This window comes from Bos taurus, chromosome 11, assembly GCF_002263795.3.
Source record: "Bos taurus isolate L1 Dominette 01449 registration number 42190680 breed Hereford chromosome 11, ARS-UCD2.0, whole genome shotgun sequence".
NCBI lineage: Eukaryota > Metazoa > Chordata > Mammalia > Artiodactyla > Bovidae > Bos > Bos taurus.
Window position 1 is genome coordinate 60551560 of NC_037338.1, and position 24864 is coordinate 60576423.

Genomic DNA, 24864 nt, shown 5'->3' on the forward strand with positions numbered 1-24864 from the left:
GATTGGGGGCAAGCGGAGAAGGGGACGACAGACGATGAGATGGCTGGATGGCATCACTGACTCGATGGACATGAGTCTGAGTGAACTCCAGGAGTTGGTGATGGACAGGGAGGCCTGGCATGCTGCGATTCATGGAGTCGCAAAGAGTTGGACACAACTGAGCGACTGATCTGATCTGACAGTCACCTTGTTGGGGACTTGTAATGAAGTTTGTGAACTGACATTGGTCTACAGACTGTACTTTGGGTAGTACTGCTCTAGATTTCCGAGTAAATAAGGAAAGCCAAGGATGCTGCATTGCGCTTTTGTTTACACACTGGATTGTGTGCTCTTCAAGGCATGTTTGTGTTATTCATCTCTTTGAGAGCTTTGGACAGGACCTATTGGGAAGTTGGTTGAAACTAGGAGATGAAGATCATACAGTGATAACAGTTGGAGTCATAAAACTGAGTGGGCTACAGCAAATGCTGCAAATACTTAAAACTGAATTGGGAAGTAGTAACATAGGAGGGGGAGAAGGCAATGGCAACTCACTCCAGTACTCTTGCCTGGAAAATCCCATGGACGGAGGAGCCTGGTATGCTGCAGTCCATGGGGTGGTTAAGAGTCGGACATGACTGAGCGACTTCACTTTCATTTTTCACTTTCATGCATTGGAGAAGGAAATGGCAACCCACTCCAGCGTTCTTGCCTAGAGAATCCCAGGGACGGTGGGGCCTGGTAGGCTGCCGTCTATGGGGTCGCACAGAGTCGGACATGACTGAAGCGACTTAGCAGCAGCAACATAGGAGGGTTTCCATATCAGATTATCTTCTTTTTCTTCAGGAATAAAATAGGCCTTAAAATTTTTTTAATGAAGTGCATTTGATACTAATGGCAATTAGAGACAGCTTTCATCATTTTGCTCTACTTTAAGAATACAAAAAAACCGTACATAAAGTAAACAACACAGACTTAGTATAGCACAGGGAACTATATTCAGAACTATATAATGGGAGAAGTGAAAAATATATATAGATACATACATATATAGTGTAACTGAATCGCTTTGCTATACATCTGAAAATAACACAATGTTGTAAATCAACTGTACTAAAAAACATATACAAAAGCTGCATGAGGCCAAAGATAGTTTATAGGAAGGAATAAAACTTAGATTTAACAAGATTGAACCACTTCAAATTACCATTTTTGTAAGTCAAAAATGGTTGAATGCTGGTAATTTTATGGCGCTCAGTCTATAGATGTAGTAACATGGAATGTTAATGCTGGGGGCAGAGTACATAGAGATCATTTGGGAGATCCCCTTCATTTAATTTTAGGGAAATTAAAGCTCAGAGAAGTGTTTCAAGTAGCAAAACCATTTTCTAACTGCAAGTGCAATAAATCAGAGTTTGCTAATTTGCATGCTAAGTTGCTCAGATATGTCCACCTCTTTTCTACTCTGGACTGTAGCCCTCCAGGCTCCTCTGTCCATGGGGTTCTAGGCAAAAATACTGGAGTAGGTTGCCATGTCCTCCTCCAGGGAATCTTCCTGACCCAGGGATTGAACCTGCATCTCTTGTGTCTCCTGCATTGGCAGGTGGGTTCTTTACCACTGGGAAGCCCTTTTTACTGAAAGTAAATAAAAGACAAAACTATTTTTCTTTTGGACTATTTCTGCTTATGTTTTGGACAATGTTCTACTTTAAATAATAGCATAAACAATTTCAAAGGAAATATTTAATTTTTAAAAACAAGAAGACTTTTGAAAACACTAATTTACCTAAACCATTTTTTGGGCTGTTTCACTTGCTTTAGCTTATTATGTGAGTTTTTATTCCAAGAGGCTATAGAAATGCAACTAAGGTCTTTTGACCTAGTATTGGTCTTTAATTGTGTAAATATGTATTTCTTTTATTATTATTATTAGAAAATCTTTTTTGACTGTGCTGAGTCTTTGTTGCAGCACACAAGCTTCTCTGGTTGTGGCACTTGGGCTCACTAGTTGCAGCACATGGTCTCTGTTGCCCCAAGACATGTGGGATCTTAGTTTCCCAACCAAGGATTGAACCTGGGTGTCCCATGCATTGGAAGGTAGATTCTTAACCACTGGACTGCCAGGGAAGTCCCTAAATATATTTTTGACAGAAAATATTCTTATGAAATAAATCAGGAGAAAAAACATTCTCTTTATGACCCTTTACTACCAAGCTAATATTAATAGTCACTAGAAAGTGAAGAGGAACTAAAAGCCTCTTGATGATAGTGAAAGTGGAGAGTGAAAAAGTTGGCTTAAAGCTCAACATTCAGAAAACGAAGATCATGGCATCCAGTCCCATCACTGCATGGGAAATAGATGGGGAAACAGTGTCAGACTTTATTTTTTTGGGCTCCAAAATCACTGCAGATGGTGACTGCAGCCATGAAATTAAAAGATGCTTACTCCTTGGAAGGAAAGTTATGGCCAACCTAGATAGCATATTCAAAAGCAGAGACATTACTTTGCCAACAGAGGTCCGTCTAGTCAAGGGTATGGTTTTTCCTGTGGTCATGTATGGATGTGAGAGTTGGACTGTGAAGAAGGCTGAGCGCCGCAGAATTGATGCTTTTGAACTGTGATGTTGGAGAAAACTCTTGAGAGTCCCTTGGACTGCAAGGAGATCGAACCAGCCCATTCTGAAGGAGATCAGCCCTGGGATTTCTTTGGAAGGAATGAAAAAGCTGAAACTCCAGTACTTTGGCCACCTCATGTGAAGAGTTGACTCACTGGAAGAGACCCTGATGCTGGGAGGGATTGGGGGCAGAAGGAGAAGGGGACGACAGAAGATGAGATGGCTGGATGGCATCACTGACTCGATGGACGTGAGTTTGAGTAAACTCTGAGAGTTGGTGATGGACAGAGAAGCCTGGCATGCTGTTATTCATGGGGTCGCAAAGAGTCGGACACGACTGAGCGACTGAACTGAACTGAGAGGCAAATTGCTTTTGCTTTCCTGAGGTCTTAAGTTCTTTGTGTTAACAACCGGTAGCATTCTGTAGTTCATAGGCTTAACTAAACAAATGTCTGCACGTTTTGCATAGCAAAGTTTTTGGAACCTTGACAGAAATGTTGACAAGTAAATGTTTGTTTTTGGTTACCATGAGTAATTTCTATGGGGGTTGAACTATTGTTAGTTCTTGGTTGGTTTTCTGTGCTTCTAAATCTATTTTCCTTAGACATGATGATGAATTTAAATCCCTTTGATGTGTTCCAGTTAACTTACTTCATGGAAATTAGGGGAATGCATAACTTTCTGAAGTTCTTAATTACTGTTCCCATTAAGTACTTGGAGAAGCAAATATGTATATCTCGTGCATTATCTTGCTTAATTCCTAATCATTCTTTCTTCTTGGATATAACATAGTCACTAAAGAAGTAGCTATTTATTCAAACAATTGCCTTGGCACATTCCAGCAATATTTTTTTCCTTACCATGTTAAAAAAAACCCACACAATATAACTAGAAAAAGATAGTTATTTCCAAGTAGGATGAGATTGATGGTAAGTATATTATTTGTGGGTGAGAATTTTCTGCTTGTTTTTTAAAAATTATTTATATAAGTTGCTAGCAGTACTGACCATGATAAGGAATATATCTTCAATTAAACTTTGTTTCTTTCTTGGAAAAATAGAATTACCTAAATTCAAGGTCATTTATATTTAAGTGAATTAGATACTTATCCTAGAAGTTTATTATTTATCTTTGACATTATTTTATCTAGTTCATTACAAAGAGCTACAAGCTATTACACTGCATTGATTCATCACTTACATTTGATACACTTAAAAAATAGTACTTTGGGGTTATTGAATTTATGTCCCCGATATTCTTCTTCTTGGTAGTAAGAAGCAAGATTTTCCACATTAATTTGTATTTATTACATTAGACTAGGAGAAGGCAATGGCAACCCACTCCAGTACTCTTGCCTGGAAAATCCCATGGATGGAGGAGCCTAGTAGGCTGCAGTCCATGGGGTCGCTAAGAGTTGGACATGACTGAGCGACTTCACTTTCACTTTTCATTTTTATGCATTGGAGAAGGAAATGGCAACCCACTCCAGTGTTCTTGCCTGGAGAATCCCAGGGACGGGGGAGCCTGGTGGGCTGCCGTCTATGGGGTCGCACAGAGTCGGACACGACTGAAGCGACTTAGCAGTAGCAGCAGCATATTAGACTAGCAGGTTTTGCTTTCCTCTTTTCATCCAGAGTAAAATTAGAGATATTAATGATTCTTATATGGTAATTCTAGTTTTGATTTTTTGAGAAGTCTCCATACTGTTTTCCAGAGCAGCTGGACCCATTTATATTCCCAACAGTGCATAACGGTTCCCTTTTCTCCACGTCCTTGCCAGCGTTTATTTGTTGTCTTTTGATGATAGCCATTCTGACAGTTCTGAGTTGATGTCTTACTGTGATTTTGATTTGCCTTTACTTGATGATTAGTGATGCCCCATGTCTTGTGTCTGTTCGTCATCCATATGTCTTCTTTGGGGAAATGTCTATTCAAATCTTCTGCCCATTTAAACTTTTTTTGTGTGTGTGCTATTGAGTTGTATGAATTCTTTGGATATTAACTGCTTATCAGATATATTGTTTGAAAACATCTTCTCCCATTCAGTAGGTGGCCTTTTAGAACAAATTTTGGAATTGTTTGTTCTGGTTCTGTGAATAATGCTGTTGGTATATTGATAGTGATTACACTGCATCTGTAAATGCCTCAGGTAATATGGTCATATTAACAAAATTAATTGTTCCAGTTTGTAAGCACAGTATTTTCTTTTTGTCTATGTTATCTTTCGTTTCTTTCATTAGGGTCTTAAAATTCTTCATGTATAGGTCTTTTACCTCCTTTGTTAGATTTGTTCCTAGTATCTTACTCTTTTATAAATGGTATTTACAATGCACTCCAGTATTCTTGGAAAAGGAAATGGCAACCCACTCCAGTATTCTTGCCTGGGGAATTCCATGGACAGAGCACCTGGCAGGCTACAGTCCATGGGGTCGCAAGAGTTGGACACTACTTAGCGACTAAACTACCACTAGTATTCTGGCGTGGAAAGTTCCATGGACAGAGGAGCCTAGCTGCTGGGTACAGTCCTGGGGTTGCAAAGAGTTGGACACAACTGAGCGACTGAGCACACACACACATTTTAAAATTTCTCTTCTGACAATTCTGTTAGTGTACAGAAATGCAACAGGTTTCTGTATGCTAATTTTGTATCCTGCAACTTTACTGGGTTCATTTATGAGTTCTAATAGTTCTTTGGTGGTATCTTTAGGATTTTCTGTATATAGTATCATCATCTATGAAGTGACAGTTTTACTTCTCTTTCAATTCAGATTCCTTTTATTATTTATTTTTTCTTGTTCAACTTCTGTGGCTGGAACTTCCAATTCTGTGTTGAATAACAGTGGCGAGAGTGGGCATCCTTATTTTGTCCCTGATCTTAGAGGAAAGGCTTTCCACTTTTCACCATTGAGTATGATGTTGGCTGTAGGTTTGTCCCATATGACTTTTATTATGTTGAGGTATGTTCCTCTGTACCCACTTTGTTGAGAGTTGGTATACTAAATCGATGTTTAATTTTGTCAAAAGCTTTTTCTGCATCTCTTGAGATGATCATAGGATTTTATTCTTCAATTTGTTAATGTGGTATGTCTCTTTGATTTTTGGATTTGAACCATCCTTGCATCCCTGGCTGTGTGGATCACAATAAACTGTGGAAACTTCTGAAAGAGATAGATGGGAATACCAGACCACCTGACCTGCCTCTTGAGAAATTTGTATGCAGGTCAGGAAACAACAGTTAGAATTGGACATGGAACAACAGACTGGTTCCAAATAGGAAAAGGAGTACGTCAAGGCTGTATATTGTCACCCTGCTTATTTAACTTCTATGCAGAGTACATCATGAGAAATGCTGGACTGGAAGAAGCACAAGCTGGAATCAAGATTGTCGGGAGAAATATCAATAACCTCAGTTATGCAGATGACACCACCGTTATGGCAGAAAGTGAAGAACTAAAAAGCCTCTTGATGAAAGTGAAAGAAAAGTCAAAAGGTTGGCTTAAAGCTCAACATTCAGAAAACTAAGATTATGGCATCCGGTCCCATCGCTTCATGGCAAATAGATGGGAAAACAGTGGAAACAGTGGCTGACTTTATTTTTCTGGGCTCCAAAATCACTGCAGATGGTGACTGCAGCCATGAAATTAAAAGACGCTTACTCCTTGGAAGGAACATTAAGACCAACCTAGACAGCATATCAAAAAAGCAGAGACATTACTTTGTCAACAAAGATCCATCTAGTCAAGGCTATGGTTTTTCCAGTAGTCATGTACAGATGTGAGAGTTGGACCATAAAGAAAGCTGAGTGCCGAAGAATTGATGCTTTTGAACTGTGGTGTTGGAGAAGACTCTTGAGAGTCCCTTGGACTGAAAGGCAATCCAACCAGCCCATCCTAAAGGAGATCTGTCCTGGGTGTTCATTGGAAGGACTGATGTTGAAGCTGAAACTCCAATACTTTGGCCACCTGATGCGAAGTGCTGACTCATTTGAAAAGACCCTGATGCTGGGAAAGATTGAGGCCAGGAGGAGAAGGGGACAACAGAGGATAAGATGGTTGGATGGCATCACCGACTCAATGGACATGGGTTTGGGTGAACTCTGGGAGTTGGTGATGGACAGGGATGCCTCGTGTGCTGTGGTTCATGGGGTAGCAAAGAATCGGACATGACTGAGCAACTGAACTGAGCTGCATCCCTGGAATAAATCCCACTTGATCATGGTGTATGATCCTTTTAATGTATTGTTGAATTTAGTTTACTAATATTTGTTGAGAATTTTTGCATATTCATTCATCAGTGATACGGGCCTGAAATTTTCTTTTATTTTTTGTAGTGCCTTTGTCTGGTTTTGTGTCAGGTGATGCTGGCCTCAAAGAATGAGTTTAAAAGCATTTCTTTCCCTTCAATTTTTGTTGGAATAGTTTGAGGATAGCCATTAACTCTTCTTTAAATGTTTAGTAGAGTTCACCTGTGAAGCCTTCTGGTCCTAGACTTGCTTATTGGGTTTTTTGTTTGTTTGTTTGTTTTTTCAATTACTAATTCAGTTTCACTACTGGTAATTAGTCTGTACATATATATATATATATATATATTTTTTTTTTTTTTTTTCCTGGCTCAGTCTTGGGAGATTGTACATTTCTAGGAATTTATCCATTTCTTCTCAGTTGTCCATTTAATTGGCACATACTTGTTTGTAGTAATCTCTTATGACCCTTTATATTTCTGTGTTGTCAGTTGTAAATTCTCCTTTTTCCTTTCTCATTTTATTTATTTAGGCCTGGGTTTTTCTCCTGATGAGTCTGGCTAAGGTTTATCAATTTGGTGTATCTTTTCAAAGAATCAACTCTTAGTTTCATTGATCTTTTTGTTTTTATTTTGTTTTAGTCTCTCTTTCATTTATTTCTGCTCTGGTCTTTATTATTTCTTTTTTGTCTAATGACATTCAGAAAACTAAGGTCATGGCATCTGGTCCCATCACTTCATGGGAAAGCAGTGGGGCAACAGTGGAAACAGTGTCAGACTTTATTTTTTGGGGGCTCCAAAATCACTGCAGATGGTGACTGCAGCCATGAAATTAAAAGATGCTTACTCCTTGGAAGGAAAGTTATGACCAACCTACATAGCATATTAAAAAGTTGAGATATTACTTTGCCAACAAAGGTCTGTCTAGTAAAGGTTATAGTTTTTCCAGTGGTCATGTATGGATGTGAGAGTTGGACTGTGAAGAAGGCTGAGTGCCAGAGAATTGATGCTTTTGAACTGTGGTGTTGGAGAACACTCTTGAGAATCCCATGGACTGCAAGGTGATCCAACCAGTCCATTCTAAAGGAGGTCAGCCCTGGGTGTTCTTTGGAAGGAATGATGCTAAAGCTGAAACTCCAGTACTTTGGCCACCTCATGCGAAGAGTTGACTCACTGGAAAAGACTCTGATGCTGGGAGGGATTGGGGGCAGGAGGAGAAGGGTACGACAGAGGATGAGATGGCTGGATGGCATCACGGACTCCATGGACGTGCATTTGCGTGAACTCCGGGAGTTGGCGATGGACAGGGAGGCCTGGCATGCTGCAATTCATGGGGTCGTAAAGAGTCGGACACGACTGAGCAACTGAACTGAACTGAACTGAACTGAAAACATTATTGACCTGCACAGAAGAATTTCAAATAATTTATGTAGATACTTTGCCTCCAAGAAGCTGGAACAGAACTTCCTGTTCCTAAAGTGTGGGCTGCTCATGGCAACTTCCTACCAAACAGTAGGTTATAGAAAAGTGAGAGAATATAGTAATTTTACAGTGGAGAAACCTGACAAACACTCTGCTAGGCCCATGAACAGTGATAAGTTCTGCTGCTAGCATGTATTCTTGATATGGTATCATGAGAATGACAGTTTACCTCTAGTTTTTCTCCCAAATCCTATAACCCAGTCTAACCATGAGAAAAGCATGAAGCAAATCCTCACTGAGGAATATTCTACACAGTACCTGACTAGTATTCCTCAAAATTGTCAAAGTTACAAAATACAAGGAAAGTTTGAAAAACTATCATAGCCAAGGGAAACTTAAGGAGAAATGATGACTAAATGTAATGTAACTTGGATGGGATCCTGAAACATAAAAAGCACACCAGGTAAAAACTAAGGAAATATGAATAAAGTATAGACTGTGGTTAATAATAATGTATCAGTATTGATTCACTAATTGTCACAAGTAAGGTATAAGGTGTTCATAGCCAAGGAAATTGAGTATGTGGTACTAACTGTACTATTTTCACAGCTTTTCTGTATTCTGTGTTAAACGTTTATTAAAAACATTAAAAAAAATTGTAGATATTACTAGGGCTTTCTATATGCCTCTCAGACTGCATTCTCCCTATCCTCTGAAGTATCCTCTGACCTGCATTAGGTGTTGATTATCAACCTCTTGCATAATATTACACTTTTACTATATATATGTTTTAAATTTATAGTATTTTTCATCTGATAAAATTTTACATAAATAGTATCATACCTTTATATATTTGTGTGCAGTTGACTTTTTTGTTGTTCAGCATTGTGTGTGCTTTATTCATATTGATTAATATAATTCTAATTCATTTACTGTGTGTTAGTCCATTGTTTGATTGTCACTGACCATTTTTGTTGTTGTAGTCCTGGATATTTGGTTGATTCTAATTTATTACTATTACTAACATTGTTGAAATAACTGTTCCTGTATGGGATTTCCAGTGCACAGACATAAGACTTACTTGAAGGTTTTTCCATTGCAGAAGAGTTGCTGAGTTCTAGAATATGTACATCTTCAATTTTGATAAATAATACAAAATACAGTGGTCACAGGACTGGAAAAGGTCAGTTTTCATTCCAATCCCAAAGAAAGGCAATGTCAAACTACCACACAATTGCACTCAGCTCACACGCTAGCAAAGTAATGCTCAAAATTCTCCAGGTTAGGCTTCAATGGTACCTGAACCATGAACTTCCAGATGTTCAAGCTGTATTTAGAAACAGCAGAGGAACAAGAGATCAAATTACCAGCATCCGCTGGATCGTCGAAAAAGCGAGAGAATTCCACAAAAACATCTACTTTTGCTTTATTGACTACACCAAGGCCTTTGTGTGGATCACAACAAACTGTGGAAAATTCTTAAAGAGATGGGAATACGAGACCACCTGACCTGCGTCCTGAGACATCTGTATGCAGGTCAAGAAACAACAGTTGGAAGTGGACATGGAACAACAGACTGGTTCCAAATAGGAAAGGGAGTTTGTCAAGGCTGTATATTGTCACCCTGCTTGTTTAACTTATATGCAGAGTGCATCATGTGAAGTGCCGGGATGGATGAAGCACAAGCTGGAATTAAGATTGCTGGAAGAAATATCAATAACCTCAGATAAACAGGTGACACCAGCTTTATGACAGAAAGTGAAGAAGAACTAAAGTCTCTTGATGAAAGTGAAAGAAGAGAGTGAAAAAATTGACTTAAAACTCAACATTCAGAAAACGAAGATCATGGCATCAGGTCCCATCACTTCATGGCAAATAGATGGGGAAACAATGGAAACAGTGAGAGACTTTATTTTGGGGGGCTCCAAAATCACTGTAGATGGTGACTACAGCCATGAAATTAAAAGACACTTGCTCCTTGGAAGAAAAGCTATGACCAACCTACATAGCATATGAAAAAAGCAGAGACATGACTTTACAAACAAATGTCCGTCTAGTCAAAGCTATGGTTTTTCCAGTGGTCATGTATGGATGCACTGTGAAGAAAGCTGAGTGCCGAGGAATTGATGCTTTTGAACTGTGGTGTTGGAGAAAACTCTTGAGAATCCCTTGGACTGCAAGGAGATCCAACTAGTCAATCCTAAATGAAATCAGTCCTGAATATTCTTTGGAAGGACTGATGTTGAAGCTGAAACTCCAATACTTTGGCCACCTGATGCGAAGAACCAACTCATTGGAAAAGACCCTGATGCTGGGAAAGATTGAAGGCGGGAGGAGAATGGGACGACAGAGGATAAGATGGTTGGATGGCATCCTTGACTCTATGGATATGAGTTTGAGTAAGCTCCGGGAGTTGCTGATGGACAGGGAGGCCTGGCGTGCTGCAGTCCATGGGGTTGCAAAGAGTCGGACAGGACTGAGTGACTGAACTAAATACAAAATTGCTCTTTAAAAATGTTCAGTTAAGTGAAGAAACAACATTTAGTGTTGTGGAATAGTTTACTTTTTGACAGTTTAATGGATGGGAATTGCTATTAGTTTCAGTTCAGTTCAGTTCAGTCACTCATTTGTGTCCGACTCTTTGTGACCCCATGGACTGCAGCACGCCAGGCCTCCCTGTCCATAACCAGCTCCTGAAACTTGCTCAAGCTCATGTCCATTGAGTTGGTGATGCCATCCAACCATCTCATCCTCTGTCGTCCCCTTCTCCTCCTGCCTTCAGACTTTCCCAGCATCAGGGTCTTTTCCGATGAGTCAGTTCTTCACATCAGGTGGCCAAAGTATTGGAGCTTCAGCTTCAGCATCAGTCCTTCCAGTGAATATTTAGGATTGATTTCCTTTCAGATTGACTGGTTTGATTCCTTGCCATCCAAGGGACTCTCAAGAATCTTCTCCAATACCACAGTACAAAAGCATTAATTCTTTGGTGCTCAGCTTTCTTTATGGTCCAACTCTCACATCCATACATTAGTTTACTTTTTCTTTATTATTAGTTTAGGTTGCTTTTTTTAACCAACTTTTTCACTCTCTTTTTCACCTTCAGCCTCATCAAGAGGCTCTTTAGTTCCTCTTCACTTTTTGCCATTAGGATGGTGTCATCTGCATATCTGAGGTTATTGATATTTCTCCTGGTAATCTTGATTTCAGCTTGAGCTTCATTCAGCCAGCATTTCTAATTATGTGCTCTGCATATGGATTAAATAAGCAGGGTGACATTACACAGCCTTGATGTACTCCTTTCCCTATTTTGAACCAGTCCGTTGTTCCATATCTGGTTCTAACTCTTGCTTTTTGGTTTAATGGATGAGGGAGCTTACACATCTGAAACAAGGTCCTGGAGCAGCACCCCACCATGTGCAGCAGACGGTAGAGCGGACATCGTGGCAGGTTTCACTCCTGGGTGGAAGGGATAGTTTAGTCACTTATTCGTGTCTATATGGAAGAGGAGATTGCCAGTTATAGGGGGAATTATGTCAAATTGGCTCATTAGTTACCAGGGAAATCAGAGGCCCACACCCCTCATCAACCTTTTGATAAAAAGAGCCACTAGCTGGGGCCTGGAACAACTTTGTAAGGTCGGTCATGTGAGTAAAGCAGGCGCTGTTAGGCAGGGGATGTACAGAGAACAAGAGAACAGCCATCTTGAGTGACCTGACTATAGAGTTCTTTTTAACCTTAAAAGAAATACATATGTAATTATAATTCACATATAATAAAGTTAATATGTATAATTTCTAATCAGTATGGTGACATGAGTATAATGTAAAGTTATGAGGAAAATAAAAAAGTAAAGTAATTTAAAATATATATTTAAAAATGTGAGTGTTGAGGAACTTTTGCTTCCACTAAGACTTTGTGCTTCCACTGCAGGGGAAGCAGGTTCAATCCTTGGTCAGGAACTAAGGTCCTGCATGCCATGTGGTGCAGCCAAAAAAAAAAAAAAAAAAAATGTAAATGTTGAAACATTACTGAATTAGAACATATAATGAATTAAATACTTACAGGTATATATTTAGGGAATATATACATATATATATATATATATATATATATATATATAGTGAATGTGCAGCAATAAGTACAGACAGATATAGATGGTTTGGTAGTTTAGATATAAAAATACGAATGGTATTGCCTCTGGTAATGAGATTTTGTAAAATACTTGATAGCCTGTTTATAAAGTTCTGACCAAAGTACAAGCTACGTTAGTTGCATTCCTGGAAAATTCAGAACTTATTAAAACTGTGCAAAAAATACTTTTTTTAATGTAAAAAGTAAAAGACTAATTTCTAGGTCCAAGTAATTATAAACAGGTTTTCTTTCCACATGATCTTAGATGGGACACTGCCAAGTCATGTGGGACATGTGTCAGTTTTTTTTGTAGCATGTTCTTGAGCAGGGTTGGCAAACTACATCCTGCAGGACACACTGGGCAAAAAAAAAGAAAACTATGTTATAGAGATGGTAACACATTTTTTTAGGTGAACTGATTTTAGTTCAAGGTATTATTGATTGGAATCCAATCAAAATAACTTCTGTCACAAATGAAGTTAAATCAGAGTAGATTTCTTGATATGCTTTGAGGAAAAGAATGATACACATCAGCTGTGTTGTGCTGTGATATTGTGAAGCAAAGTGCCAGTAGAAATAATTTTATTTAATTATAGTATATTATACAAGTTAATGTTTCTGTTGAGTCACATAGCCAGAAATTTTGGACCCTTATACCTGGTAAATAGGCAGATATTCAGTAAATGTATGTTGAATTGTTATGAGAAATGCCTTTATGTTCTAACATTTATTGTACAATTTTTATATTAATAGAGGAATGAAAGACAACATGTTTGTCTTTCAGCCTCTGTTCCACCCATTCTGCCTATATTCTGTGTGTACACTACCTACCTTTACATTCCTCTGTTCTCATTTCTAATGCTTAAGTTTAGGTAGAACTCTTGCTTCCAAATGATAGCTATACAGCTTAAACTATTTTGATTAGTAAATGGGATTTTTTGGTGTCTACAGGTGGAAAAGATGCTGAGATAACATGGAGTCGAAGAGAGGTCTGTAGGAACCAGGGCCTTGGGGATCACAGAACAGGGATAGCACTCCATTAGAATACATTTTCATCTTTTTTTGCAGTCAGATATTTTGCCAGAAAATCAAAGATGACTGTTTGCAACCATCTAGCCTCATATTCTTCTGGTACCATCACACCCAAGAGGCAAAACCACTTCTCCACCTACTCTAAATTGGGAGATTAATTTGGGTCAGTCACTATGCCCAGAGAAAGGAGGTATTGTATTTTGGTTTGGAACTTTTGGTCAGGCAGGGGAAAGCTTGTTCTGAAATGAAGTATTAAACATCACTGTCCTATCCAAGGCTCCATTGCCTGAGCCCTTTGATGATTTCCCACTTCAGTTTAGCTGCTTATTCTTCTCAGAACAGCAGTGGCAGTTAAGGTTTGAAAATTTATGGAAAAACATAATGTAGTATACTTTAGAGTAGTATTATTGAATATGAACTATTTGGTTGAAGATAGGCTACAAATCTCAAAGAATACATTTAACAAAATTTACTTAGTACTTCTTATGGACAAGGCATCACACATTTATAGTATATCAAACCAAGCCTGGCTATAAGGCACTGTGAAATTACAGAAGATTTCATCAGAGCACTAATTCATTTTACTCTCATCTTATTATTTTATTTTTATATTTTTATTTATTATTTTCTCATCATGGAACTGGATATTTATAGATTATAGTTATTAATAGAGAATTTGAGTGATGTGGATTTTTTTTTTCTTTTGGCCATGCCTTATGGCTTCTGAGATCTTTGTTCCCCAACCAGGGATTGAACCTGGGTCCTCAGCAGTGAGAGCATGGAGTCCTGTCTACTGGACCACCAGGGAATTCCCAATGTGAAATTTTTAACAGTAGCTTTTCTGATATTCAGTATTTTCAAAGGGAATATTTTTGTACTTATGAAGAGCTTATTCTCATTACTGTCTTTTGATGACCTTTTTAAAAAAGATTTATTTATTTGGCTGTGCTGGGTCTTCATTGCTGTGCATGGGCTTTGTCTAGTTGCATCAAGCATGGACTACTCTCTAGTTGGAGTGCATGGACTTCTCATCGTGATGGCTTCTCTTGTTGTGGAGCACGGGCTCTAGGGCCTGTGGGCTTCAGTAGCTGTGGGGCATGGTTCCAGTATTTGTGGCTCGCAGACTCTGGAGTGCTGGCTCAGTTGTTGTGCTGCAGCAGGCTTAGTTGCTCCATGGCATGTGGGATCCTTCCAAACCAGGGATTGAATCTGTGTCCCCTGCATTAGCAGGTGGACTCTCAACCACTGGACCACCAGGGAAGGCCTTGATGACCCTTTTTGAAAGATTATTCAGTGATTAAGAATCATTTAAAAGTGTGATCTGTGGTTAAGAAACTATCTTTTTCTAGTTATCTACCAAATTCAAATTTATTCCTTTTTCTGTCTTTAGTCTATTGCATCTGCAGACATGGATTTCAACCAGCTGGAGGCATTTTTGACTGCTCAAACCAAAAAGCAAGGAGGGATCACATCTGAGCAAGCTGCTGTCATTTCCAAGTTCTGGAAGAGCCATAAGACAAAAATCCGAGAGAGTCTTATGAACCAGAGCTGCTGGGACAGAGGGCTTCGGAGCTTGAGCTGGAGAGTTGATGGCAAATCGCAGTCAAGACACTCAGCTCAAATACATACTCCTGTTGCCATCATGGAGCTGGAAATAGGGAAAAGTGGACAGGTGAGTTCAAACTTTGATCAATTCCCCTTTGTAAACTATATTTTCTATTACATGTTAGCCATACATTCAGAACAATTTATTTTACAGTCTTTGTTTGCAGAGATGATAATAGGAAAAGATTCTGCTTTTTAGAATCCTTTTTCAGAGATAGAAATCATCTGAAAATGTGGATATTCTCAGTTGTGGATTGAGTCTGAAAGCCACCAGCCTCTGGTATAGCTATCTCAGAGGAACAAAATGGACCAATGAGGTGACTGCACAGAAGTTGTCCACTGCTCCCTTCTGGTTAGATCTCCGCATTCAGAATCTCCAAGGCAATGATAAAAATGCTAAATAAAGACCAGAAATTAAGATTAAACAGCACAGAACAAAACTGACTCACAAAACTCATCTTTATAGGCATTCAGGTATAAGAGGCCACGTATTTTAATTACAGTATTGTCCTAAAGACCCTGAGTATGTACTGTTTCTGTCCCTGAGCCTACAAATAATTTTTAATTGATACTGATTATTTATAAAACAGTACTGCTTTCCTTGCGATGGAGAAGGAAATGGCAACTCACTCCAGTACTCTTGCCTGGAGAATTCCATGGACAGAGGAGCTTGGTGGGCTCTAGTCCATGGGATCACAAAGAGTCAGACACGACTGAGCGACTCTCACTCACTCACTCACTGCTTTCCTTTCATTTTCCAGTGTCGTTATGGCATGGCTTTTCTTGAAGTCAGTTTGAACTGGCAGTCACGTGACTGCCAGATCAGACTTTTAATGACCTGGTATATGTCTTTTGCGGAGGAAAAAGCAGCAACTTGTAATTAAGAAGAGAAAACCCAGATCACTGAATTAGCTAATTAGATTTATTCCCAGGTAAATAATCAAATAAGTGGTTCTGTTACATGCTATAATAGAAATGTATTTCTTTTCTTCTAATAAGGAGAACATTTTTTAGCTGGCAGATTTCCTCACATATTCCCTTCTTGAGTTTCTTAGGATTGTTCAGTATTTGTAGTTCTCTAATGACTTTTAAATTTTAATTTAAAGATTAAATTTTTTTAAATTTAATTTTTTATTTTTAAATAAATTTTTTAAAAATTGTACTTTTGCAAAATTTATTTTGAGGTCCTTTTATTCCTTTATTTTGCAAGCCTTTATGACTTTGGTTTCTCTGATCCTAAAGTCCATTTTCTTAACCACTCCAATTAATTCCTAGACCAAAAATCAGACATTTAAGAAGGTGCAGAAAGTATTCTTGGATATTTCAGTTTCACCAGCCATTTGTATAGGCTATTCGTTTTTTATGCTGGCAGTAGTGATTATTTCATTTTGTCTTCTAGTATTTGTTATTGGGCAAGAAGATGCAAACATATGTATCTGCTTTGACTTTGCTAGAAAACCATGTGCTGTGCTAATAAGTCACTTCAGTTGTGTCCGATTGTTTGCCACCCTGGTAGTCCACCAGGCTCCTCTGTCCATGAGATTCTCCAGGCAAGAATACTGGAGTGGGTGGCCATGTCCTCCTCCAGGGGATCTTCGCAACCCTGGGATCGAACCGCATCTCTTAACCTCTTCTGATTGGCAGGCGGGTTCTTTACCACTAAGTGCCACCTGGGAAGAAAACTATTACAGTATTCCTTTAACTGGATATTTTCCTAGTATTTTTTGAGCTAGGGTTTATAATGTGCCTTTTGATTTTATATGCCATCTAAACTTACTGGGTACTGACACAGGGATTTTAAAAATCTATTTTTGAGTTCATATGATTTTCCTTTCATTTTGTTAGCTAAAGTAAAAAAAAAATCTTTTTTAAAAATAGTGAAATGTTTTTTTGTCAATCAGTAATTCTAAACATCACTACAGATGTTTTTTAGCTAGCTTCAGGAACATTTCATGATTATTTAGAATAAGTTGGTAAGCTTTTTTTAAGAGGACAGATATTTTAGACTTGACAGCTATATAGTTTCTGTCACAAGTACTCATCTTTCTTGCTGCAGCTCAGAAGCAGCCACAGGCAGTATGTAAACAAACAAGCATTGCTGTTTTTCTAGAAGGTTTACCTATTTCAGTAGAATCAATAGGTCCAAGTCAGAGAGTCTTTAAGCACTTGTCTAAGGTAACTTACATAGGTGAGGTGACATATATGCCCATTTTCTAGAGAAGGTATACGAGGCAGATAAGTGACTTGCTTCAGACACAGCTGCTAAGTGGTAAAGGGAGAATTAAAATGGGGATCACCAGACCTAGTTTTTCCAAAAATCATTGATGCCTACATCGAGGAGCTTTTTTAGCTTCTCACAATAGTCTGTGCCAAGAAAATATGTTAGGTATACAATGTGGTAATCAAGAGCATTGATAGGAATATCACTGAGCAATAAGAGGGAAAGAACTTTTGATATATATAACAAAACAGTTGAATCTCAAAATCATTTGCTGAGTGAAATAAGCCAGAGGAAAAGTTTTTTTAGCATAATGTATGATTCTACTCATATAAAATCCCAGAAAATGCATGAAAATTTTTAAGTGTGGTAGAAATGTTTATGTTCATTGTGACAACAGGTTTATGGATATATATGTATATCAAACTTATGAAATTGCATACTTTAGATATGCAGTTTATTGTACATTATTTATACTTCAAAGTTGTAAAGAAAATGATCATTATGCAAATGATTGGAAATGTACTTAAACCCACAGAAATTCTTTGACTGCAAATATATTCTTAAATCAAGAAAAGGTGTAAAGAAAAAAGTAAACTGTAATAGAAACTAGACAACTAGAATGGTGGTAAAATATACAACGCAGATCCTACTGGAAATGTTTTTGTGAGACCTGGATCCTTGGTTAGTACTTCTGTCAGCTTCTAGGTGAATATTATTTATAACATACTCTACTAAGTCAATTTTTAGAACATACATAGGCAACAAAGGCTAAGTTATTTTCACAGTACTGTCATTGGATGAGTTTGTTAGAGAATTAATGATGCTAGGGTATTAAGAGGTTGCTTCTAAGAATGATCAACTTTTCTGAACTCTGGTGTGTGTGTCTGTTCATATATCTCAATCAACTAAATCACCTTGTTTGTTCATTTTGTGTCATTTTAAATCAGTGGTTCTTGGTCAGTGCTGCCTATAAGAATGAGTTTTGGATCTTTAACAGTTTTCATGCTCTGGACACACTTCACACTAATTAAATAAGAATTTATGGAAGGCTTCCCCGGTGGCTCAGTTATAAAGAATCTGCCTGCCAATGCAGAAGACACAGGCTTGATCCCTGATCTAGGAATATTGCATATGCCATGGAGCACCTAAGCCCATGGGCCACAATTACTGAGCCTGTGCTCTAGAGCCCAGGGGCCTCAACTGCCAAGCCCACATGCCACAGTGGCTGAAGCCTGCATGCCTAAACCTGTGCTCCACAAGAGAAGCCACTACATTGAGAAGCCTGAATATTGCAACTAGAGAGTAGCCTCTCTAGTCTCAACTAGAGAAAAGTCCACACAGCAACAGAGACTCAGCACAGCCAAAAATATAATACATTTAAAAAAAAAAAAAAAAAAAAAAGAGAAGAATCTGTGGGAATGGGACTTGGGCATCAGAATTCTTTAAAATTGGTGATTTCAAAAAAAGGGTGGGGACTTTCCAGGCCATCCAGTGGTTAAGACTCCACTGCAGGGGTTACAGGTTTGATCCTTGGTCGGGAAACTAAAATCCTGCATGCCCTGTTGTGTGGCCAAAATACAAACAAATAAAAAAAAAGCCAACTAAAACTGGTGATTTCAGTATTCATCCAGGATTGAGAACTACTGTGTTAAAGGTAGCAAAATACTCTGATTTAAAATGTTAATAGAGCTTGGCATTAAATTTTTACAGTGAGAATGATGTTGGCCTGTTAGTTCTACTTGCCATAATTTGTGAAGTGCTTGAGGACTATTTAGAAAAGGCAGAGGAACCAGAGGTCAAACATCCACTGGATCATAGAAAAAGCAAGAGAGTTCCAGAAAAACATCTACTACTGCTTTATTGATGACTACACTAAAGCCTTTGACAGTGTGGATCACAACAAACTGTGGAAAATTCTTCAAGAGATGGGAATACCAGACCACTTGACCTGGCTCCTGAGAAATCTGTAGGTCAAGAAGCAACAGTTAGAACTGGACATGGAACAACAAACTGGTTCCAAATTGGGAAAGGAGTACATCAAGGCTGTATATTGTCACTGTGCTTATTTAACTTCTATACAGAGTACATCATGCTAAATGCTGGGCTGGATGGAGCACAACCTGGAATCAAGATTGCCAGGAGAAATATCAATAACCTCAGATATGCAGATGACACCACCCTTACGGCAGAAAGTGAAGAGGAGCTGAAGAGCCTCTTGATGAAAGTGAAAGAGGAGACTGAAAAAAGCTGGCTTAAAACTCAACATTCGAAAAACAAAGATCATGGCATCCAGTCCCATCACTTCATGGCAAATAGATGGGGAAACAATGGAAACAGTGACAGACTTTATTTTTGGGGGCTCCAAGATCACTGCCGATGGTGACTGCAGCCATGAAATTAAAAGATGCTTGCTTCTTGGAAGAAAAGCTATGACAGACCTGGATAGCATATTAAAAAGCAGAGATATTATTTGCCAACAAAAGTCTGTCTAGTCAAAGCTATGGTTTTTCTAGTAGTCACGTATGGATGTGAGAGTTGGACCATAGAGACAGCTGAGCGCCAAAAAAACTGATTCTTCCAAACTGTGGTGTTGGAGAAGACTCTTGAGAGTCCCTTGGACTGCAAGGAGATCCAACCAGTCCATCCTAAAGGAAATCAGTCCTGAATATTCATTGGAAGGACTGATGCTGAAGCTGAAGCTCCAATACTTTGGCCACCTGATGCGAAGAACTGACTCATCAGAAAAGACCCTGATGTTGGGAAAGACTGAAGGCAGGAGAAGAAGGGGATGACAGAGGATGAAATAGTTGGATGGCATCACTGACTCGATGGACATGAGTTTGAGCAAGCTCTGGGAGTTGGTGATGGACAAAGGAATCCTGGTGTGCTCCAGTTGCAAAGAGCTAGACATGACTGAGCGGCTGAACTGACTGAGGACTATTTATTCAGGTACTAGATGTCATGGTGGTAGGTTTTTGGGTTTCCCCCCACCTCCCTGCTTAAGTTTCTCTCTCCTACCCAGTTTGCATTACTTCTTTCTTTGGTCCAAAAAGTACATTTGACAGTTGGCAGCCAAGTGCATGTATTACCTCTTTTTTTTTTTTTTTTCTCTCTTATTAACTGCAATATATAATACCTTTGAAGTATGAGGAAGCCAAAGTAATAGAGAAGTTACTAAGGAAGTAAATATTTATGTAAGTATGCAAAGCTAGAGAAAATGACTATGCACTAGTAACCTAATTACCTTTCTTATAGTAAATGCTTTTCTTCAACAGAAATAAAATTTTTGTAGGAATAAAACATGAATTGAGTCGTAAAAGTACACAGAAAAGTTTGAGGTGAACATTTCATGTCCAAAGGGAAGAACATCAGTGCTTTACTTGTATAATTGATATCCTTCTTGTTTTATCATAAATCATAGAGAGACCTAAGCCTTGAGGACTGGTGTGTATATTAGAAAAGTTTCATTGTTTTGCTTACTTAGTCAGAACCACTGTTGTGTTTGTCTTTCCTGGAACTGAAACAGAATTTCTCGTAGAATGTTTTTCTTTTTTTAAACAGTAACATTCTTTGGGTGGGGGGGGATCCTTTATATGCTTAGTAGAGTCTCCTATATAGTTACTTCTCTCTTTTGAGCCTCAATTTTGGCTTTTTATAAAGACATGCTAGTTTTTCTTTTGTAACTTCTTGTTTTTCAAGACCAGTAAGACATTTTGTGAGGAAACATTTTGCCACAACTTCCATGCTAAACCATCTCCTAGTGAATTATTTCTTCTTTCTTCTGCTAAATTGTTTTTTCTTAAGTATTTAGAGATTCCCCGCCTGTAGAGATCCTGAAGTATAAAGCTCTGTTTCTTTATTGTCATTTTTAAAAAATGGCTAATGTTGCCTTTTCTAGACAAAGTTTTAGTGTATCAAGCACTCTAGTTTTGGGCTATGTTTTTAGCCTACATAAGGAAGAAGTAGAGTCTACCTTTACTAATCTGTTTTTTTTTTCTCCCCATCTCATCAGATATGCAGTCCTGTAGTTTTCAAACAGTTAGATAAGTTAGATAAGATATGCGATATCAAGAGATTATATACAATGGTGAGTGAGTATCAATGAAAGTTGCTCAGTCATGTCAGACCCCAGGGACTGTAGCCCCCAGGCTCCTCTGTCCATGGAATTCTCTAGACAAGAATACTGGATTGGGTAGCCATTCCCTTGTCCAAGAGATCTTCCCAACTCAGGAATCAAACTTGGGTCTCCTGTGTTGCGCACAGATTCTTTACCATCTGAGCCATCAGGAAGCCCAAACAATGATAAACGTGCTCTCATTTCTTAGATTAAGACAGATTTGGCTCTGGATTAAAAGGCCAGTATTTTGTCTGAAACATAGGTAAATATCTAATCTCAAAAGTAGTCACTTATTTTTAATTTGCACAATTCCTTCTAAAACAATGTACACTGATCTCCTTGTATAATTCTGTCTGGTAAGGAGCAAGAACCTGCTAAAACCTGAGTAATTATCAGTTTTATGCCGAGCGCTCTTACTTACTATTGTAGCCTTTTAAGCCTGAGCACAGCCACCACAACTCCCTGCTTTGTGTCATAGGAGAAGAAGCAAAGTTTAAAACACATTCTCTCTTTCTCATGCCTTTCTCTTTTACATACATATATATACACTTATCTGTATATGTATCAGTATGTGGGGAAATTTGTAAGGATGGGATATAGAGAATTAGCACTTAGTCACCATTTTGAGATCACGTTGCAATAGCTTGGATAATCTTATTTAGTTATACAAGTTGTAATACTTGGCCTATTTCTGATAATTCTTGTTTTTAAAGTTGGATTTTCACTTTTAACAATGTAATAAAGGAAAGCCTCCAGAGAAATTAGTCAAACTAATCTAACAAACCACCCTTTGTCATTATGGATTGATGAAATTTAACAGCTTGAGGATGCTTTAAATCAATTTAGAATACTTTTTTTTTTAATAAAGGAATTTTCCATTTTATATTTTATATAAAGTTTCAAATATTGGGTTTATTTAAACTTTAGTTCTAAATAGGTCAACCCTTTTTGTAGCTCTAACATATATTTCATATTAGTTTGTTTTCTAAAGTTGTAGTCCTAAACTTACAGTTCCAAGATATAATTTGTAGAAGGACAGTGCCCAAGGTCTATAACAACACAGAAAATAAATAGAGTAAAAAATTTGGTCCTCGTTGAAAGCCGTTGTGATTTTTATTGTGTTCATTTTTGTTAAATAAACACGGAGACTGAAAACTTAGTATTTAAATTCTGGCTAACTCTGAATTAGCTATTTGCAAAAATACCTTGTACAGAAGGAAATGTTTTACAAAAGAAAAAAGATGCTAGAAAACTTTTGTTAGCATTTCTAATTAGAATGAATAGAGAATATGTAATAGCCAGTGGGGGAAAAATTTAAGTGATCATCTAGTTTTGAAACAATTAAAATCAGCACTTTTCAGTAGTCGATAATTTACCAGTTAAAAAGTTGGCATTTTGGGGTATTTTAATGTAAGAATTATGTAGTAATAAGTGGCATTTAATATTTTAATGTGTTAAAGATTAGACTGGTCTACTGTTAATACAGTTGATTTTCTTAAGCCTTTGTTCAAAAATTTATATAATATTTTTGCATTTATTTTAGTCTTAAGTGACAACCTTTGAAACTTATGAACAACATTTGACATACTTGAATTCTCTATTCTTTGAAACACTTGTCTTCTAAGACACCATAGTTGCCTAATTTTCCTTCTAATTTCTAGTGTGTTTTTTTTTCCCCCCCCTTTTCATATTTTTCTTGCTGACTCTTTCTTATTTCCCCAGCTTCTCAATGTTGAAGTGTCCCTGAGCTTAAGTTTTGGTCTTGTTTTCTTCCCTATCTGCAACACACTTCCTGCTGCTGCTGCTGCTGCTGCTAAGTCACTTCAGTCCTGTCCGACTCTGTGCGACCCCAGAGATGGCAGCCCACTAGGCTCCCTCGTCCCTGGGATTTTCCAGGCAAGAACACTGGAGTGGTTTGCCATTTCCTTCTCCAATGCATGAAAATGAAAAGTGAAAGTGAAGTCGCTCAATTGTGTCTGACTCTTAGCAACCCCATGGACTGCAGCCTTCCAGGCTCCTCCATCCATGGGATTTGCCAGGCAAGAGTACTGGAGTGGGTACTTCTCCACACACTTCTCCATACACCTCCACACACTTCCTAGGTGGTCTTATTTGTTTAATGGATTTAAATACTGTCTATTCTAAAGGAGATCAGTCCTGGGTATTCTTTGGAAGGAATGATGCTAAAGCTGAAACTCCAGTACTTTGGCCACCTCATGCGAAGAGCTGACTCATTGGAAAAGACTCTGATGCTGGGAGGGATTGGGGATAGGAGGAGAAGGGGACGACAGAGGATGGGATGGCTGGATGGCATCACTGACTCGATGGACGTGAGTTTGAGTGAACTCTGGGAGTTGGTGATGGACAGGGACGCCTGACGTGCTTCGATTCATGGGGTTGCAAAGAGTCGGACACGACTGAGCGACTGAACTGAACTGAACTGATACCCTAACAACTCCCAAATTTGTATTTCCAAACTGAATTTCTCCCTTAAATTCCATGTATATACTTATGACGTACTTGAGAACTCTAAATGTGGAAAGGCTATCAAAAAATTGAATATGCCTCAGACTAAGTTCCTCTGTTGCCTCCCTTATTTGTTCCTCCTTCATTTTTTATCATCTCAGTCAGTGTTACCTCCATTCCTCTACTTCCTATCCTCTTCTCATGCCCACATCTAGTCCATCATCAGATCTTGCTGGGTTTAATTTGATTACTCTTCTCTGTTCCCCTCTACTCTGTTCAGATCACCATAACTTCTCTCCTAGATTGTAGGAACATCCTCCTAACTGAACTCTCTGCATCTGCCTTTGGCAATTCTCTACACACAGCAGTGTGTCAACAGTAACTCTGTTAAAGCCCAACTCAGTTAATGTGTTCATCTCTCTGTAGGGCCTTCATATCACAATCAGATTAATCACTCTCTCCCCTGCTCCGTCTGCTATAGCAAGACCCAGTGGCCTCCTTGCTGATTCATGGCTCATGCTAAGCATGCTCCCTCTTTAGAGTCTACACATTTGCTGATCTCTCTGTCTTGATTGGTCTTCATTCAAGTATCCTAGAGTTAGTCTTTTCACTTTCCTGAGGTCTTTTTAATCTTATTTCATTTACTTATTTTTCTAAGGTCATTTAAAAAAATTTACCTTCTCAATAGCACTTTCCCTGACCACCTCTCTAAAGTTTAGTCTTTACTTTCTGTTTTATTTTTTGAAAACTTTATTGAGCTATAATTTCCATACAGTACAGTGTATCTATTGGAAGTATCCCATTTGATTAATTTTGGCTGGTGTATGTGTATACTTGTGAAACCACTATGGCAGTCAAGTGACAGAGCAGGTTATTCATCCCTTAAAAGTTTCCTTCTTCCCCTGTACAATCCATCTCTCTCTCTCCAGCACAGTTCCTAGACAACCACTGATCTACATTTGATCATCATCAATTAGTCTTTTCTGCTTTATTTTTTCTTCTTGGCACTTACTGCTATCTACCATGCTGTATATTTT

General features: G+C 38.3%; 1 protein-coding gene across 3 annotated transcripts in view; it reads left to right on the plus strand.

Annotated features, from left to right (window-relative positions):
• Positions 1-24864, plus strand: part of COMMD1 (copper metabolism domain containing 1) — a 171474-nt gene that overhangs the window by 55619 nt on the left and 90991 nt on the right. For 2 of the 3 annotated variants that reach the window (NM_001046384.2, XM_024998851.2), the window contains 1 exon segment: positions 14809-15090. In NM_001046384.2, coding sequence (NP_001039849.1) covers positions 14809-15090 — 282 coding nt within the window. 3 annotated transcript variants of the gene reach the window in all.